The following is a 20,425-nucleotide window of genomic DNA, read 5'->3' as shown; positions in this document are numbered from 1 at the left end:
ATTTAACGTTCCATATGTTATGAAATGTCTGGAGAAAAAAGTTTGTTAGAACTTTTGCCAGAGCGAAAAGTCTCCTGTCGATAAGAACGAATGCCAGCGACGGTCTCTTTCGCCAGCAAATTGGCACCTGTTAGTGAATTGGCGATGCCCCTGCGGGTGGCAATGCTGGCGAATTGTCGCAAGTGTTAGCCACTTCGTCCTTTAGTGAATCTACCCCATTGTTGGGTACAGTGTGGGTGACTGGAGAAGCAAATCCCTTTGGCTCCCTCTTGCTTGGCCAGTATGGGAAAATAACCTCAAATAACCACATTCTGCTCCATCTTCCAAGGCCTATTGTCTGCCCATGTATGTAATTTAAAACTGCATGTGCAAAGGGAAATTTCAGATGCAAATCACCAGTTTTTCCCATAATTCCAGCTCTAATGTGGCTGCACAATTGTGTTTATGTGGGATTCTTTGGGTGCATGCTCCTATTTATGCAAGCAACTGTATGAACCATGGGATTACTGCTACGCTAAGGGTGGCCGTAGCTACAGTGTTTCCTTTCTTCAGTAGGTGATTCAGAGGGAGAGACAGTATGTATGTAAAGGCCCATGGAAGTGGAAGCAGCTTAATGAATTGTGTCCATATTTGCATGACGCACTTATGGCTGCTTTCGTAAGTCATCCATAGCCTTTTCTGCCCTGTTGCCCCCATCAAGCAGTACTTTCACTCATGCATCTTAACTGTGAGTACAAATACGTTTATTTTAAAATCAGTGAAATCCTTAAAGTAGTGCACATTTAATACTGTATATCTTTTGATTAACATTGTCAAAATGAGTAGATACTTCTGAAATGTTTGAAGCCTTAACCGAAGAACCCCAGTGAGATGTTAACAGGACGATTTAAAGTGCCGCTGTTGGTTTAGCAGCCATATATAATCGACAGAGACAGATGACATATATTAAGACTTGAAGCAGAAACATTTTTTAAAAAAGATTAATATGAGAGGTCTTTCCTCAAAAGCTGAGTTTACAAAACTCTCCGTATAATCTCTGTGCTAAGTACACTTGCCCAAACTTCAGCGTATCTAGGCTCTTATCACCTGCTGCAGGCTGAGGGATTACATGTAAATTAGGCATGCAAAAGTGGAATAAACTAGGTTACAAAAATGTCAGTAATATTAGAAATTCTTCTTTCTGAGTCGGAGATAAGAGCCTGTTCTTTAAACTCTTAGAAAGGGCTGCTAATTCTGATTTATACCTGTTTAAGCAGAGCTGCATTATAAATCTCTTCCAGTTGTAGATAAAGTGGGGCACATTTAATAATAGGGCAAAGTGTTAGAAGTAGTACTGCCAAGTTGCCCCCAAAACAAAATGAGCATCATGCAAGTAGGTATAAAGTCCTATACGTTTCAAATGTTTAGCTCCTAGAGTTTTGTCCACTAATAGTAATCAGCTCCAGTACTATATATGCAAAGGATAAGGAACAATTAATAGAAAAGACATTTTCTTGCTCTAAATGATTTCCAGGCAAAATGATGGCCATGAGGTGGCTAAAAATTCAAATTACATTACAATGGAGGCAGCTGAAAGTTTATGCAGTATTGTGGACAGTTTGGGTGCCATAAATGACTTGCAGGGAATTTTCATTTCAGTCTTACTTATGTCTCTACAGGAGGTAGTGTATATATACAGGTATGGGATCCATTATCTGGAAACCCATTATCCAGAAAGCTCAGAATGTCGGAAAGGCCATCTCTCATAGACTCCATTTTATCCAAATACTCTAAATTAAAAAAATATGTTTCCTTTTTCTCTTTAATAATAAAACAGTACCTTGTACTTGATTCAACCTAAAATGGATCCTTATTGGAAGCAAAATCAGCCTATTGGGTTTATTTAATGTATACATGATTTTAAGGTGTGAATGAAATATCTGTTATATGGAAAGCACTGGATAAGTATATATGTACATTTAGCTGAGTAGTATGCATATAGCACATAACTGAGATAGAAACACATACCAATATTGATGGTGTTTATATGCATATATGAGTTGTTTTTATTGTCATTTTAAACAGTATCTGTTATTAATTCAATATGCTAATATGACAGCTGAACAAGACGCATCAAAGAGAGGGTGAATCTATATCAACAAAGTGCTTTGTTCACCGTAGCTCCCATCATTCTGAACCAATGTTTTTTTGTAGTTTTGTGAACTGAGGAGCTCGTTCCCTTGCTAATTCAAGCAACAATGTATGGCAGCATCCTGACTTTCCACAATAGAAACCCATAGATGCCAAGACTCTAAAAATCCCCTATATGGGCATGCTATACTGCTGTCTTAATAAGTCCCAATGTATCAGTTGTGTTCCATGTCTAATGAAAGTCATACACAATCTTACTGGCTTCAGTGGAGCATTACTACATAAAAACAGCTACTGAAATAATGTCAAAATATTTATGTGCATGTTTGTTTTCTAGGAGTAGAACAATACAATTTTTCTTTCTTTTGTTTGCCATACTAAATGCAAATCTTCCATGGCACATAGCATTTTTTTTAAACATTGCCACATGTTGCTAACTTCCTTCCCTTGTGCTGGGACTGACATAATTCAGATAAAAAGGAGGAAAAGCTGCTTAGTGTGAACTGAAGGAAAATAGCAACAAATCCAGGTGGGGTAGGCTTTGATTAAAGATAATTGCAGAAACAAAGAACATCAGAAAATGTTTTCAATCTCCATTAACCATCCCTTGGTCCCCACTTTTAAAATGTGCATGTTCGAGTCAGGGGAGCCAGGGGACTTTTGCTCTTACTGTAAAACTCCACATGAAATTGAAGATTCACAGAAGTTCTATTTGATCATACACTACATTAAATATGTCCCAAATGTAGATACATGATGATATAACTTAGATGCCTGATGGGCTAAGAAAAAAAGCAGAAGATTGGTTAGGTCTGTCCAGTTCTGAAATCCCTGTGCATTATGGGCAAATTTGTTAAAGACTGTATCACAGTCCATTAGATCTTTTTAGAAATATTGATTGACTTCATTATCTATTCCCCAATGTTGTTCAAGCCTTCTTTGGATTCAAACCCCCAAAAAATTGTAATTATGAGGTATCAAATATCATACGTTTTTCAAGTGGCTTTAATCAATATGGTTATCGTTACTGATGGATCCTGTTTCCTACAAGTACTTTCAGGAAAAAATAATCAATATACAGTATGTACCAATTTGATCCATCTATAACAGATTGGTCAGATTCATTATGGATCAGCCGCTGCACTATTAACTAATAACCAGTGATCAGTACCAATTAATTACATTTAATTTTTCAATAAGAATCTGTATTAAATCTGCCCCCATTGTTTTGCTTTGTCATTTAAAGGTTGCAAAATCTGGTTGCTTAGTAACTGTCTCAGCAACACAATAGGCTCCCAGAGTGGTTAGATCTGTCATCCCCTAAACAGCTGGGTAGCATTTCTTCTCTATCTCTTGTTGTTTCTGGTGAGGAGGTAATGAGCTGATGCATGCCTTAACAAATAACAAGATTGTTGGCACTGATCCTGTCTCTCAATTACCATATTGCACTTGCCCTGACATAACCAGGGTGGAACTGGGATTTAAATATTTTGTGTGTATATAATTATATATATATATATATATATACAGGTATGGGATCCCTTATCCGGAAACCCGATATCCAGAAAGCTCCAAATTACGGAATGTCTGTCTCCCATAGACTCCATTTTATCCAAATAATCCAAATTTTTAAACATGATTTCCTCTGTAATAATAAAACAGTAGCTTGTATTTGATCCCAACTAAGATATAATTAATCCTTATTGGCAGCAAAACCAGCCTATTGGGTTTATTTAATGTTTAAAAGAATTTCTAGTAGACTTAAGTCATGAAGACCCAAATTACGGAAAGATCCATTATCGGGGAAAACCCCAGGTCCCGATCATTCTGGATAACAGGTCCCATACCTGTATATATATATATATATATATATATATATATATATATATATATATATATATATATATATATATATATATATATATATAAAAAGAACAAAAAACCAGCACCAGGGGTCTTTGCAGTGAAGAAAACTTGTATTGTCACATTAGTATGTACAACCGACGTTTCGGTCCCTCTTGGGACCTTTATCAAGGTGATATTACATACATAGAAAACCAATTAAATACCCTCCACCCACATCACGTGACTGTGCCTGCGTTGGCTTGGGCAAAATTAACTCTTTATATGGCCTTTTAAATAGCAGCAGTGAATCATCTTAAAATGTTGATTAAAACAACTTACTGATTAATAAAATACATTGTGACTAAAACACTGGTGTATTAAAGTGCTGCGTGCTTAAAATAGTGATTAGGTTAAAAAACCTTAAAATCTCTAAAACCATATTGTAACGGCACTTGCAGGTTATTGCAAACCATATGTACTTCTAACCAATGTCTAGTTGGTACAAAAAGTCAAAACTGTTGCTATGTTACATCTGTAACTAATAATCATATTATCTACTAAATTGCAACATATTATTTGTATCTAAACATTGTTTCAAATCCTAGCAAAAGTTAGAAAGAGCATAGTAACTGCTATATTGTTATACATAAAAGTTATCTCCTATCCAGAAACCCATTGAATTGGAGGGTAGAATTTAGCCCTTTTGGAGCAACACACCCTAATTCGAATGTCCAGAATGCTTCCTTTTGTAGTAAGATCCGGTCAATATCTCCACCCCTCCGTGGGCTGGAGATATTGACCGGATCTTACTACAAAAGGTAGGGGCAGCTACAAGGTAGCTTTAACTGAAGGTGGGAGCTGTCCTGTTCTACATGTATATATATATATATATATATATATTAGAGATGGATTCACGTCAAATAAAAATTGTCGTGCGTCAAAATTATTTGGACGCCCAATGACTTTAATGCATTTGGACAAAATAGTCACATGTATAAAAATTGTCAATCACGTCAAAATTGTCACGCGTCAAAATTATTTTGATGACCATTAATTTCAATGTGTTTTGCAAACACACAGATTTATAGTTTATATAAATAAGTTCTGAAGAATCCCATTGTATACTACCGAGCTGCTCTGTTATCTGTTGTGTATCCTGTGCCTTTTCTCCTTTTTCAGTTTTCAATGGCTGCTCCCATGGCTATCCAGCAGCTTGTTTATACAAACTTTAGTTTCTGAAGCAAATACATCAGTGATACCAGTGCAGTACAACAGTAAATTATATTTTCATTACCTTAGGACACTTTCATTTTGTGGTGTTACTGTTCCTTTAAATAAAGGCATTGTTATGCTCCTGTGAGACCTAATTCAACTAATTTTCCTTTCGGCATGATTGAACATTGTTTGTGGAACTGCCCATGGTCCTGAAAGCTCTTTTACTGACCCCTGTGACTTGGCAATTACAGATTACCAAAGTATTATTAAAATACATGTTTTTTTTTTCATTTTTCTAGTCATTTGGTACCAATTTGCAATTTAATTTGAGGCCAGCATGCTGAACCTCAATTTTACATTCCCTCATTATACATTGTTGTTTTGTGGTCCCACTTATATAATATGCATAATACATTTCCCTGATTTTACATTTTCCTGGATTTTACCTGATTTTTTTCTGGTCCCCTGACAAATGTACAATGGGGGGTTCAACTGTATCAAATATCTGGCAATCAAGATTCCGACTGCTAAATTCATGTAGCTTTTCACCAGATTTTTATTATTTCAATACAACTATTCTCCATTTATCAGCTACTTAGAAAATAATTTGAGCACTGCTCACCAGATAAAGCTTACAAGACCCACCCATTAATGTTAGGCTTTAGCTTATCCTACTGAACTTGCTGTCATAAATGATCCTTATTGTGTTCATGGTCATTGCAATAAATGGGGAAGATCACCTTGATAACCCAGTTAGTAACCGGAGGGCCATACTGTATATAACCAGTTCCTAAATGAAATTTCCACACAATTTGAACACATATCAATACATTTATTCGTGTTGTTTTTACCCTATTCCATTGCAAATGGAGAAACATGATGCAGGATTGCTAGCAATCGTACTGTGTCTGTGACTTATCTCCTCTGACTGATAACATTAGTCATATTTATTCTTAGCAAAAGTGACAGGAAAAGCAGCCAAAATGCCTGCAGTTAAGTAATGCAAATCCCAGGTTCCTGTCTGTTCTTGGATTACATTAATACATTTAGCACATTGTATTATCTTTTAGACCTTTCCTTCCCTCTTACTTACTTATGCACAGAGGAAAATGATATAATTTGAAGAGACAAGAATTTTTATCTAAGTCATTTCTAATTCTTCGTCTTAAACATCTTAATATGGAGATTTTTTAATAAGTTTAAATCTTTTACTTGTTCAGATGTAGCAGGTGGGCCTGAGAATAATGTAGAGAGTGTGATGTTGGTGTGCCTTGCTGCCAGTGCCTCCCAGATACCTTTGGGCTGTGGGCAACTCCCTGCAACTCCCAGCAGTGTGTATGTGCACCACTTTTTACCCCTTACCCTCCGGTGAATCCTATAGGTCTCCTGGGGTACGGCTCAGCCAGAAGAAAAGTTATAGCAGTCCAGAGGGTTGCTTGAAACAATAACTTATTTATTGAACAATGGCAGGTATATTAAAGGCAAACCGTGGAAAACTTTGAAATATTGCAAGTATAATCCCTCTTAGGGGTAATGCAGCCTGTCTTGATGATTTTCGCCAACATAAGGGATCCCATGGGTTATCTTGCTCCTTGGCACTGTCCCTACTCCTGAGCTCACCCACTAGTGTCCCTGTCAGGCAGCTTGACCACCCCAAGGGCTCTAACCCCAACTACTCTCCTTGTTGAAGCCAGAAAGCTGCTCATTAAATACTGTACATTGCCTCTAACTTTCACTCCTAGAGCGACTTCTGACACTAAATAAAACTTACCCTAACCAGGGCCTGTAACTGGCTCAGACCCAGTCCTGTACCCACCTCCCCTCAAGGTGGAATCAAGTAAGAGATGAGCATGTGTGTTTTTATTCTTTTTTTACTTTTTTAGTTGTCCAAGGTCCAAGGACTGTGCACAGTGTTTGTTCCAGAACTTACTGTTTTGATCTTAGTCCATGTGCTTGTATAATGGAGGCTTTACAAACAATGGAAGTTGATTCATTTTGGGATGCTTCATATTCTGCTGGAAAATCAGTTGCAAAAAAAGCCAGACAATTATAAATAGCTTTGCTACAGTGACTTATAAATCAGATTTGTGATGGAGCGTGACGGACCAGAAAAGAAAGAACACCGGCGACTTAGTAGCCAAAGGATGTTTAAATTGTAATTAAAAGTGTTTAATTCCAGTTAATCTTAATTAGGAACAGCATTTTTGGATGGATAACTCAATGGGATTTTCACACTTGCTATTCAGTTACTCGTTTTTTCTACAGGGACACAGGATTGCTGACGGTTTAGTTGTATTGTTTATTGTAATCAGCTCCTAAACTTGTTCATTAAGACAAAAATATTATGCATAACCAGCACTTGTATAAGCAGAGACTGTTCAAAGGGACTTGGGAATAAGAGCACAAAGTGCAATTACTGTAAATGAACATCCCTTAACTGCTAACATTTGGATAAACCTCAAGAACACACCAGACTCCAACTAACTTATTTTAAGGACTTGCTTAGAGAAAGTGACTACAGAGAGATTACAAGGAGGACAGAGGACTAGAAATATCAGACACCACAGAGGAAAGTCTGTTTGTATAAAACTGAAGCAGACAAGGCCACGACAAATCTGGGTCTGTCTATATTAAAAGAATCAGGTTGTTATGACCAGCAATATATATATATATATATGTGCACATATATATATATATATATATATAGTCGTGTTCCAAGAAATGACGCACTCCAGGACTTCATAATGAGATCAAGCAAATTGAAGTTTATTTGTCAACGTTTCGGTCCAGTCTGGACCTTTCTCAAGAAAGGTCTTGAGAAAGGTCCAGACTGGATCGAAATGTTGACAAATAAACTTCACTTTGCTTGATCTCATTATGAAGTCCTGGAGTGCGTTATTCCTTGGAACACGACTATCTGCACTATATATGACAGCACCCAGGCAGTAAAACTCTGCTGGATTGGAGTGCACCACAGCCTGAACTGTGCATATATATATATATATATATATATATATATATATATATATATATATATATATATATATGTTTGTGTCAGTTTTGAAGTCATATTTATGACCAGTGGCATAACTAGTTGGTACTGGGCTCCATATCGATAAGTTGGCCTAGCCTACCGAGATATATTAGAATTGCTCATTAATTAGGGCCTTACTGTGCCCCATACACTCCTGGGCCCCCCTGCAATCACATAGTCTGCTTCCACTGTAGTTACGCCCCTGTTTATGACCCACATTGAAAGAGTCAGCCTACATGGTTGCATAAAAGGAATGTGGTTCTTATGACCTGCAATGAAGTAAACAGTTTCTAAGTGCAATTCTGCAATAACTCTTGTTTATTATTACATAGGGCTGGCTTTATAGATTTCAAGGGTCATTTACCACCGCAAGTATGATAGTGATAAAATGGGAGCAATGAGGTGCATATATTCATTACATTATTCATTCAAGATACTTGTGTCTAAATGTGATCCTTGCACTTCTGCATAGCTGAACTGTAATTTGCCAGTATCATTTTGAATATGAAATAGTATATGTAATGCTCTCTACAGTTACATCATGTATTTTCATATCAGTTATAATAGTGTATCATTGCAGCAGTGAGCAGTACTAGTCTCTAGTGAGGAATGCTTGTAATGCCTCTGTTTTTGCAGGGTTAGTCTGTTATACGCTAGGGACTCAGAACCATTACCGGACCATTTTACAAATCAACAGCAGAGATTTGCCAGCAGTCTTTATTTACCTTAAAGATAAAATATTCATCTTGCCTGAAGACATCACATTGAAATGAGAAAATGTGCAGAGGCTGTTTTACTTGTCAAAATATATGCAATGCAAGAGAAGCCTTGCAGATGGAATGGGAGGGTTAGGGGCTGGAGAATGAGCAGAAACAGCGCTGTGAACAGGCCCGTCTCACAAGCTGGTTTTGATTTGGGTAATTATTTATTATAGTTTTGCACTGCTATTTCTTTTTATTGATTAGTTGCCTTTGTTGTGTGGATTAATAATTTGCTTGCTGTAAAGCATTTCTGAATTCAGCAGTGCAGTCGATACAGCAGAGCTTCCAAGCCATGTAAAATTTAAATATATGTATGCAAAAACATTGTCACTAGATTTGTGACTTGGTGGCCCTCTAAAGTGTTTGTTCTATGTCCCAATTTGTTCTACTTTCACTGTGTAAAATTTATATTTTGCTATTGTATTTGATAGCTGCCTTTGATATAATTCCTTTGCAATGTGGACGGTATAATGCTTGGATTGGCTATTGGTTAGATTGGACACAACTTACTTGAACGTTGTTTGAGCAGAGTACATAAAACAGTCCCTTTAACCTTAGTTTTTTTCTGTTTTAATAAAGTTTTTATACAATTTAACCAAACCATGACCCAAACCATTAATGTAAAATCACTTTGTAAGCGCATTAATTTTTTTTTCTTTTTCTTTTCATGACATTAGCAATTTAATGCATTCATATTTGTAACAGGTTTGTACTCTGCTCCTGTCACATAGAAATATAGAATATAGAAATAAGCAGAGCAGCAACAGCAGACCCTTCAATAACATAAGGCTCCTGTTATACATTCATGATATTAGCAGTATTACAATCAGGGATTGGCAAATTTGACCCGTTTCGCTTCGCCAAAAATTCGCCGCCGGCGAAATGTTGCAGACGCCCATTAAAGTCTATGCGCGTCAAAAAAAAATTGTCGCGCGGCGAAATTATTTTGACGCACGTCTTTTTTTTTTTTTACGCCCACCGCCATACAAGTCTATGGGCGTCATTTTTTCGGCGAATCGAGGCGAAAAAATTCGCCCATCCCTAATTACAATATAAAAATTGTAAAAGTGCTCTAAAGGGTAGTTTGGAAAAATTCTACATTAGGTTTTGTGGGAGGGTAATATTCCCCCTATAACAATATTAATATTTCTAAATACATTTTGAATTGTGCCACTAGGTGGAGCATGCAGTGAAAGAGAGAAGGCTCAGCTAAAATCCTTGAAAAATGGCATTGCTGCAAAGATTTCTCTTTGAATTCTTATCCCTCCTATACATTGTATGCAGTATAAACCTCTTTGTATATTAGACCTTGGTGCAATAGCACAGAATGAAGAGATGCTAGTGAAGACTTGCAGGGGAAACCAGGCAGACGCATAAAACACCGTGAATTTACTGTATGTGCTTTGCATAATGTAACCTACACAAAACCACATGTGAATGCTAATGAGCAGCTCCATACACATTCTGCGTGCGTCTGGTGTAGTTAGAAATGCTTCCATTATTGTTCTCTGCCACTAAGCTGTGTGTCCTTGTTGGCCTGGAGCAGTTTTACAGAATCACATCTCAGCTCCCTATAGATAAACCCATATGACCAACTATATGCAGTGCCCAGCAATGCTGCCAGCGGAGAGAGATTCTCAAGGTGTACCCAGGGCAAATGCCCGGACAGCTGCTGAATATTTCCCGCTGTTTGTTGGCATCGTAGCCTAGATTATCTCTCCAGTTTTCAGAAATCCTCAGAGATGATTGGGATGCTCTCCAAGCAAAAATCTGCCTCCTGTACCACAAGCAGTGGACGTGACGGGACTGTCAAACGCGGCTATTTTTCACAGCATAAGAGCTTTAATTCACTGCAGTCAATTATGCAGCTTTTCGTTTTACACCTCGCACTCTTGCTGCATCCAAGCTACAGGCACGGCATACTCCCAGGGAATGCAAATGGAACAGCCGCTGCTTTTACTTTAGTACTAGCCGTGGAAACAGAAACAACAGGACTTGACTCAAAGAACAAAGGGCAGTTTTCCTTCTGCTATTGTTCTCACAGTCAGCGAATGAATGCTTCCACCATCAGATAATGCATCGTCACATCAATACAATATTGCCGGCTCCCCATGTGCAGATAATTCATTGTGACAGAGCAGAAGGCCTTGCTGTTATTAACTCATATGCAGTCTGATGAGCAGAACAAGCTCATCCCTCCATTGAGAAGGTTCCTTACCCTTTTATTCCCATGTTTTATTTCCCATTAGATTTGTGTTCTAATAGTGGCAGTGTTGTACACAATAGTATGTTAAGACTCCATAAGTCACCATAAACTGTTTCCAGGGTATATAAACGATATCAAACACACAGGTGAGCTATAACAATCGGTCCATGTATTATGACAGATACATGTTTGCTTGAAGTGACTGGGGTTACCATGGCACCAGCTTTCTAAATCTGCATTAGGGTTGGTGAATTACTCAGAAGCAAAAGCAGGTAGAGATTTCAGTAATTAATGAGAATGAAGCAGGGAGGAGCAAATGCTGGTTAAATGAGAGGCAGATTAAAAGGATACTATAATTACTTGAACTAATTTTGCAGACTATGATAAAATTTAAAGAAATATCACTATATTTTGCGACCCATGAGTAGGATAACAATTAATTAATAAACATTGCATTTCGAAACTGCTCTGTATTTAAAGGGGTCACTGTGACCTAAACTGAACAGTGTGGCAACCCAGTTTTGGCTCCCAACCAATCAGTTAACAGCCCCTGTTTTAAGTCTATGGTTTCTTTTAGTGTAAGGCAGTGATCACCAACCAGTAGCTCATGAGCAACATGTGGCTTACCAACCCCTTGGATGTTGCTCCCAGTGGCCTCAAAGCAGGTACTTATTTTTGAATTCCAGGCTTGGAGGCAAGTTTTAGTTGTATAAAAACCAGATGTACTGCCAAACAGAGTGACAATCCACATAGGGGCTACTATATGGCCAATCACAGCACTTATATGGCACCCCAAGAACATTTTTCATGCTAGTGTTGCTCCCCAACTCCTTTTACTTCTGAATGTTGCTCACGGGTTCTAAAGATTGGGGACCCCCGGTGTAATGTAATAAAAGTTGCAAAGATTGAACCAGTCCCTGAAACCATATCAACCAATCAGATGTTTGTTTTGAAAACAGGTAACAAGTAAATGCTACAGAGCAATTGGTTTGTAGACATTGTAACTTTTGTTACGCATCCTAGTTATTATTTTTTCTAAATTAAAAAAAAAAGGAAATATGAAATATATGAGATGTCTTTTATTTTTGGCATACCAGGCACAAATTTTTCTACGCAAACAAGTTCAGTTTCCTGTTCTTTAGGAAGAGAGGAATACAGATGATATGTAATATAACAGGATGCCTGTGCGGATAATTTGTTTATTATTTAAAATTGCTAATTTGTTTAGTGAAACTAGTTCTATTACCGACGGCAAGGCCAAGGCTTATCATTTTAGCAGGCTATATGCAAAACTAGAAGAACTCCTCACCGTCCTAATGGGACATGGTGAAATAGATGAGAAAGAGTTAAAGTGCTTTGCCTTGGTGCCAAGTATGATATCACTCTCCCCAGCCAGTACTCTTGGCAGTGGGTAATTACAGACAGCGAGGCAGGCAGGAGCAGCGGGTATAATTATGAAGATAAGGTTATGGCTGTGGGTAATACTTGAACCAGCAGGTCTTTCCTTAGGCCCCGGCTTCGAAGAGTGGCATCATTTTTCAGACCTAGGGTCAGCAGCTGTCGATTTAGTCAATCAGATAAAATACACTGTAGATGCTCGTCCTTAGAGGAGAAGCTTCTGAACATATAGTCCTGCACTGCTTAAAACATTAACTGCACTGGTTGCCACCTGGCCAGTATTTTATTAGACTGGCTGGTAAAGATGATACTGATCAAAATGTTATTGATAGAGAAAAAAACTGAAAAAATATTGGAAGGACTGTATTTTTTTCCATAAAATGTGGCAATCCTTCCTGTTCTTGTTTGTGCATCTGTCTTCTCTTTTTCAATTAAAGTGTTCCCCATAAATTAAACCTCCCAAACTGCTATACCCATACTTTGGGGCTGGGGCACATGGAGACTTGGCTCTGCTGCCCTCAGCCTGTATTTTTTTTCTGCTCCCTTGCCCTGCTCCGTTTAACTGCACTTAAAAGAGCAGATTCCCTTTGAGTGCAAATACATGGAGTGGAGCAGAGCAGTGGTCGGCCTGAAAACACGTAAGCAGGTATATTCAGGCCAACCTCCACTCTTTACCTAGGCTTGCCACCCAGCCGGTATTTAACCGGCCCAGCCAGAAAAACGGGTTGCAAGGCTGGTGCCGGTATTTAAGAAATACCGACAATTACAAGGCCAGTAAAATACTGAGGGAAGAAATGGCCATAGTAGCTTCCCTGCTCCCTCCCTGCTCCCTCCCTGCTCAAAATTCCCAGCTACGGCGCCTGGGACCTCACATCGCTTACGTGACGTTGTGGACGGAGTTACCGGCGTCTTTAAATACGCGAGTGGAGGGGGATCGAAGAGCAGGGGACTGTGCGCACTGCCTCCCTGACAAACTGACAGCACAGCACAGAGCACACAGGCCTCAGCCCACTCTTTTCTTCCCTGTATAGCAAAAAAAATACTTACCTATTCCACGCTCCACGACTCTGGCCCGCCCCTTGATGTCATGGCCATGCCCACAGTGAAAGCACTATGTCCCCCGTGACATCACAACCCCGCCCATTTTTAGAACAATCCTCCACCTTGTGGAACCACCCCCTTCCCTGGCCGGTAAAGATTTTTCCAAAAGGTGGCAACCCTATCTATACCTGTACTCAAGTTACATGCAGAAGAACTGAGCTGGGTAAGGGAGCAGATCCACTTCTCTCAGCCTGCAGAAAATACCGGCTAATAGTAATGGAGCAAGAACTCCATGTGCCCTCAGCCTTAGGCTGATATCATACTTTAAACAGATTAGCTACTACAAGCTACAACCCTGCAGTCAACTTTCTTCTCTGTCCATTGGTTTGGATGATGTGCATAGAAAAAAACAAAATCAATGCGGCACAAGTGAAGGATTCTGGTACCTTCCAGCCAATAGAGCATAGATAATAGAAGTTACATAGACCAAATTGGTCCAAAAAAGCATGTATTCTATTCCAAATGGTTCAGCATGAAACCAAATTGCACACCATGCACAGTGTCTCAGGGTTGTGTGTAACCCAAACCCTTCCTCAGGATGACGTGCATGTCATTGTCACAATGTGGTACATGCAGGGGGGAAAAGAAAAAGGGCTGTCACCTCTTTTTCAGGCTTCACTTCAGCAAAGGGGAGGCTTAATTTAGGAGACTGACTGGAACAGATAATACCCCGAAAAGAAATGGCAAGTGAGACAGTGAGTAATTACTAGTCTCCCCAGAATGAAGCACCGAGGGACACAGATGCTTATATAGAGCATTTGAAAGCATACAAGGCCAATGCCCAGAAAAGAACTTGGCAAAGCAGTGACTAATCATTGCACCAGTTCCACAGAAACATACAGCAAGTGTGTCAGTAGCTAATTATAGCCAGAAGCACATTGCAATGTGAGACAATGGTTAATTAATTACAATAACACCAGAACACCCGGCAGGTAATGCAGTGGCAAGATAACAGGTGTATAATACTCCAGAAACACATAGCAATATGTACCTTAATGTACTATTCAATAGAAATATTAGAAACAACCGTTCAGACTGTAAACTCTTTTGGACAGGGCCCTCCTGATATTCTCATTACTCTACAGTGGGTAGGCGCAAAGTAGCATTTGATAATAGCAGATGCTCATCTGCAGTGTAATCCAGGGCCAGTGGCAGATTCTATCCACCGAGGGTGGTAACAGTTCAATAGGAAAAGCGTAGTATTGCTTCTCATGATTGTTCTTCCATTGTTTCTGACAGGCCTGCTGTGATGGGAGTTCCCTTATCCAGCCTCTCTTTGTTTTCCTAACTCTGACAAAATGTGCACTTTCAGATCTGCCTGCCTTCAGGCTGCTGGAGACGTTACTATAAATACACAGTATAATGAGCTGGTGAAATTTGAATCAAATTAGTAGCTTGCTTCCCCCAGCAAATAATCTGTTATCAGCTCTATTCCAAGCGCCCTGAGACATTGCTATCTGGCATCCTGGGGAGGCATTTAAGATAATTAACTCCACTGGTGCTAATACTGATTTCTCTCCATTAAAATGTTGCAGTTGAATCTACCTCCATGTTTAATATCTGTGGATATAATGGTGTCTAGATCAGACCTGGGCAATCCACCACCCTGCCTCTAAACAGCCAAAAGCCTTAGGTTGTCCTATGTCCCTGCAAAAAGGCTGAAGACTTTACATTAAGAACAAAAAGAGTTGCCACAATGACAATAAGAGCAGAACTAGCCCCTTCCATGTTGAGGGTCCAAGCCTTTCCTCAATCCATTCTGATGAGACAAAAATGTGTAAAGCCAGAAAATGAATCATTTAGGCAGTATACTGCAAATTCTTGGACCTAGGGTCTGTCTGTGGTTTGGAAAATGACTAAAATATCCCAGTTTAAAGCAACTAAAACAAGAATATCAGAGTACTGTCCTATTCTCCCAAATTATGGGCTGATACAGTACAGTATGTAATGCGTTTGTGGGTCAGATTATATTATCCGAAAGGATACTATCATGCTAAAAGTTTCCATTTGAGTTATACTTTTATACACATTTTATTAGTATTGGGTATGTTTCTGTATCCAATTTTTAAAATAAAATTGCATATATTAAAGGTACAATGTTATCGTTTCCAGTGGCTTTATCTCACTTTTAAAGGTCAGCAATAACGCATGATAGAACTGCTGTTTTGCCAGAAAAGGAAAGGCCGCTAGTTCTTTATTTACACCCATCTATTAAAGGGCAATTAAACCCTAACTATAAATTTGGCTTGAAATGCCATATTTTATACACTAATGAACCAGGCACAAGGTTCAACAGCTTGTTGGTAGTAATGATCCAGGCCTTCCGAGTTGTCTCAGGAGTTTCTTATGGACAGACACATGCTCAGTGGGCTGTTGAGAAGCTAAACTTAGGGGTCGTTATCAAATTATCAAGCAGAAAATGCGGTTTGCCTGTCATAGAAGCTGATGCTACAGGGCTGATTATTCAATTCTGATGTTAATTGTGCTGGATTGCACTGCCATGCACCAATAATCTGAATTACTAACTAATTAGCCTTATATTATGACATTTGCATTATCTATCTATCTATCTATCTATCTTTCTATCTATCTATTCAGTATATTGTGTGTCAGTCCCTAAGTTCAGTAAGTGACAGCAGCACAGAGCATGTGCAGTGAATCAGCAGAAAAGAAAATGGGGACCCACAGGGGCATTTTTGGAGGCACACATCTTTACTGCTAAAGAGTAGTTACTTTGGGCTGGTTTAGAAGCCCAAAACATAATGTACAACATTTCTGCTATACTTCATAAGTTTAAGTTTTAGTTCTCCATTAAAGCACAAAAGTAACACGTAACATAGAGGCAAAGCAGTTTTCCTAAAACAACAGTGGTAATACTTCTTATATATACATAACAGCCATAGGCTCATGGTGAGACAAGATTCATTAGTGAAGTAGGAATTCTTTTCGGTCCTGAGCGATTCATCGCCCAACACTAGTCTGGAGAAGCAAGGCTGGGCAATGTCTCGCCAAGATACCTGCTAGGTCACTGGGCTGTTGTTGCACTGACCCCCGTCATAGTTACTAAACTCAAAGCTAACATTGCCTTTATTTGTGTTGCAGGTAACCTGTCTGCACGATTTCTTTGGGGAGGATGATGTGTTCATCGCCTGTGGCCCTGAGAAGTTCAGATATGCACAAGATGACTTCTCCCTGGATGTAAATGGTAATGTCAAAGGGGATTAGAATGTGGCAAATCCTTGTCGGGTCTATGTAATATAAAAAGCTACAGTTCTTCGAGCATACGCTATACAGGCTTCATTCAAAGTGATCATGTAACAAAAACAACAATAGAGACAGCAGGAAACAAGAAAGTAGATTTTAAGATTTTTCCATTGTTAGTGATTGATCTGTTTCTGTTTTTATTTAAAGTGCTGCAGAAAAAGTTGGCCCATCATAAATAAACTATATACTAATATATATATATATATGTGATACGATACTGATATACTATAGTTAAATCAAAAGAAAATATATTTAGTTTCATTTTATGTGGAAGACAAAGACATGGCTATAAATGTCAATATAATTCACATATATACGGTAAGCATTACTGACAGCCTCCTGAAGAGTAACCTTGAGTAAGATTATTGTGGGGGAGGAACAGAGTCATGGTGAGGTGAACTGTAAAATCAAGGTGTAATAACAGTTATAAATGGAAGGAGGTTATTTGTGCCCTTAAATCAATGCCAAAACAAAATAATCCCAGTGGCCCTTTTAATTCTAAACAACAAACCTATACTATAGGGTCTTTTGCAGAAGACATAGCATCTGTCAGAACATGGCACATTAGGAAAACATTAACTTCACTAAAGTCTGTTCCATGTTTGGTTCCAAATATATTTTATTCATAGATGTACAAGCAGCATGTCAGTCTTTCATTATCTCATTTGGAAGCCACTTGATATGATGCTGTATATCAAATAAATGCATTTAGGGTGTGACAGAAAAACACTGGCAGAGAAATACAGGTACAGGGGGTGAAGGTGGCCATTACGCATACAATGCAGTTCTTTGTCTCTGTTGGGTAATGGCATAATGGTCAATTCCCCCTCTGTGTAAATGATCAATGTGGCAGGAGGTTTTCAGCCCAAAGCTGACCAAGTTGGAGCAGAAGAAAACGCCTGAACTAGTTGTGACAGGTGGTTTCCATTTTTGTGAGTGACAGGAGAACAAGGGGTATAAGGGGAATTTTCCATCCGCTGAAATTCGCAGGCAGAGATACATTTACGTTAGCCTTTATATGTCAGATTATCACTATGGACAGTGATTCATTCTCAGTGTTTCTTATTTCAGCTCTCTATAAATATTAAGCTGCGGATCTGCTTAGTCAGAAAGGGCTGTTCTATTCCATTTTGCAGAACAGTCGTTTGCTTGGCAACCAATTCATTTGATACAAACTCAATTGGATTCAATATCCACATCCTCCCCTGCAGTCGTACAGCTAAAAATACACCGATGGTGCACACAGACATAAGGGATATGATGAGGTTTATGAAATGGAACAAGGCCATTCCTCGATTTCAGAACTTGGCACTGAGTGCATCATTTTATATTCTGCCTGACTGCACATATCTGGGGTAGGAGTGCATCATTTTAACAAATATGATGATTTACAACAGGCTTGTCTGGATGACCTGATATATGCTGTTCGGTTTAACTCTTTGCTTATTCTTATTAAATAGGTAGTTCACTTTACAAATGAACCTTCTTTTTGCAATTGGTCTATTTTTTTTGTCTTTGTGGGTCAGGGAACTTGATTTAACTATTCTGCATCATGCAAGGTATTTAGCCCTGGTCCTGCCATTACAAAGTCCAGCCGTTAATGTTGAAAATATCTTGTATAATGAGCTTTATTGCCCCATGGTTTTATCCATGTTTTTTGGCTTCCTTCCAGAGTGCCGTGTAATGAAAGGGACTCCAGCTCAAACACCCAAGTCTGCTTCTTCTGCCAATCTGAAAAGTACAGCAAAGAGCCCAGCACCATCACGTCGGAGCAAGTCCCCTGCCGATTCAGGTATATGACCATGAAGGTTGTATGAAAATGTCCAGAGAGCCTCTCTGTAGCCAGAATATAGATGGTTGAACTGTTTGATACCAGGGGGAATAGTACACATCACTTAGTCCCATTATTAGAAGCAGTGTTTTTGGCACCAGTCAAATTTTATAAGTGCCACAAGTGTATCAGGTGCCACACCAGGTAGAGTGCAAAAGCAAGAAAGATGTCATCAAGATTTTGACAGTCTATATTTATTACATATGATCTTCCAGAGTACCACCTACCATTCTAGTGGGCCCCAATAGCAGAAAAAAAACACCTTTATCATTTAGTACTTACTGCACTGAACTTTAGTCAGTTCCTCTGGTGAGCCCTTGGGTCAGAGTCGGGCCAACCCGACCAGGCGCCCTAGGCAACCTGGCGGGCGCCGGCTCTGTGCACGCTCGACTGCGCATGCGCGAAATTTTGTTCCAGCTTGCATTCGCGAAATGTGTGCCAATTGGAGGTTAAAACACAGAAATGGGGGGGTGTAGCACGGGACAGCAAACTAGGGGAGAGAGAGGGCTGCATATGGCCCCAAAAGCTAGTTTGACCTTTATGATTCAGAATAATCTTTATCTACCAGACCAACGGGCATGCAGCATTGTACGGACTATCTATCTATCTATCTATCTATCTATCTATCTATCTATCATCTATCTATCTATCTATCTATCTATCTATCTATCAATCTATCTATCTATCTACAGTATCTATCATCTATCTATCTATCTATCTATCAATCTATCTATCTATCTATCTATCAATCAATCTATCTATCTATCTATCTATCAATTATCTATCTATCTATCTATCTATCTATCAATCTATCTATCTATCTATCTATCTATCTATCTATCAATTATCTATCTATCTATCTATCTATCTATCTATCTATCTATCTATCTATCTATCTATCATCTATTATCTATCTATCTATCTATCTATCTATCTATCTATCTATCTATCTATCTATCTATCTATCTATCTATCTATCTTATCTATCTATCTATCTATCATCTATCTATCTATCTATCTATCTATCTATCTATCTATCTATCATCTATCTATCATTGTAATTTGTAAGTTAGCATGCACCTTTACTAAGGTGCGATAAATAGTGGATAATGTACCCCCTACTGTAATTTATAAAGATATTATAAGTCACCGAGGAGTTATGTGACCATATAAAAGCACGAGGCCGCAGGCCGAGTGCTTTTATACAGGTCACATAACTCCAAGGTGACTACTAATATCTTTATAAATTACAGTAGGGGGTACATTATCCACTATTTATCGCACCTTAGTAAAGGTGCATGCTAACTTACAAGGACTTCTGTCATTATGAATATTCTGGTGCACATATATATTAACACCTATTATCACATTCAGTAAAGTCAGTGTTTTCAAGGACTTCTGTCATTATGAATATTCTGGTGCACATATATATTAACACCTATTATCACATTCAGTAAAGTCAGTGTTTTTAACATAAGCAGTTAAATTAGTGATTGCACTGGGGAAGAACGACACTTATAAATTTATTATTAGTGAATTAATTAAGAATAATTAGTATAATGTGAAAATAATTTATTCCTGAGACTCGTGATTTTACTTAATTGGTCATAAATATAATGAATAATAATAGATTCATAAAT

At 38.5% G+C, this 20,425-nt stretch overlaps 1 protein-coding gene across 5 annotated transcripts in view; it reads left to right on the top strand.

The window, feature by feature from the left end:
• The window catches only part of dcx.L (doublecortin L homeolog), a 57,274-nt gene that overhangs the window by 18,657 nt on the left and 18,192 nt on the right, over positions 1-20,425 (top strand). For all 5 annotated transcript variants that reach the window (XM_041572746.1, XM_018229854.2, XM_041572743.1 and 2 more), the window contains exons 4-5: positions 16,793-16,895; positions 18,627-18,746. In XM_041572746.1, coding sequence (XP_041428680.1) covers positions 16,793-16,895; positions 18,627-18,746 — 223 coding nt within the window. The remainder of the gene's footprint in view (positions 1-16,792; positions 16,896-18,626; positions 18,747-20,425) is intronic.

The sequence above is a fragment of the Xenopus laevis genome, chromosome 8L, assembly GCF_017654675.1.
Source record: "Xenopus laevis strain J_2021 chromosome 8L, Xenopus_laevis_v10.1, whole genome shotgun sequence".
Lineage (NCBI taxonomy): Eukaryota > Metazoa > Chordata > Amphibia > Anura > Pipidae > Xenopus > Xenopus laevis.
Note: the sequence above shows the minus strand (reverse complement) of the source record. Positions and strands in the feature narration are given on the sequence as shown.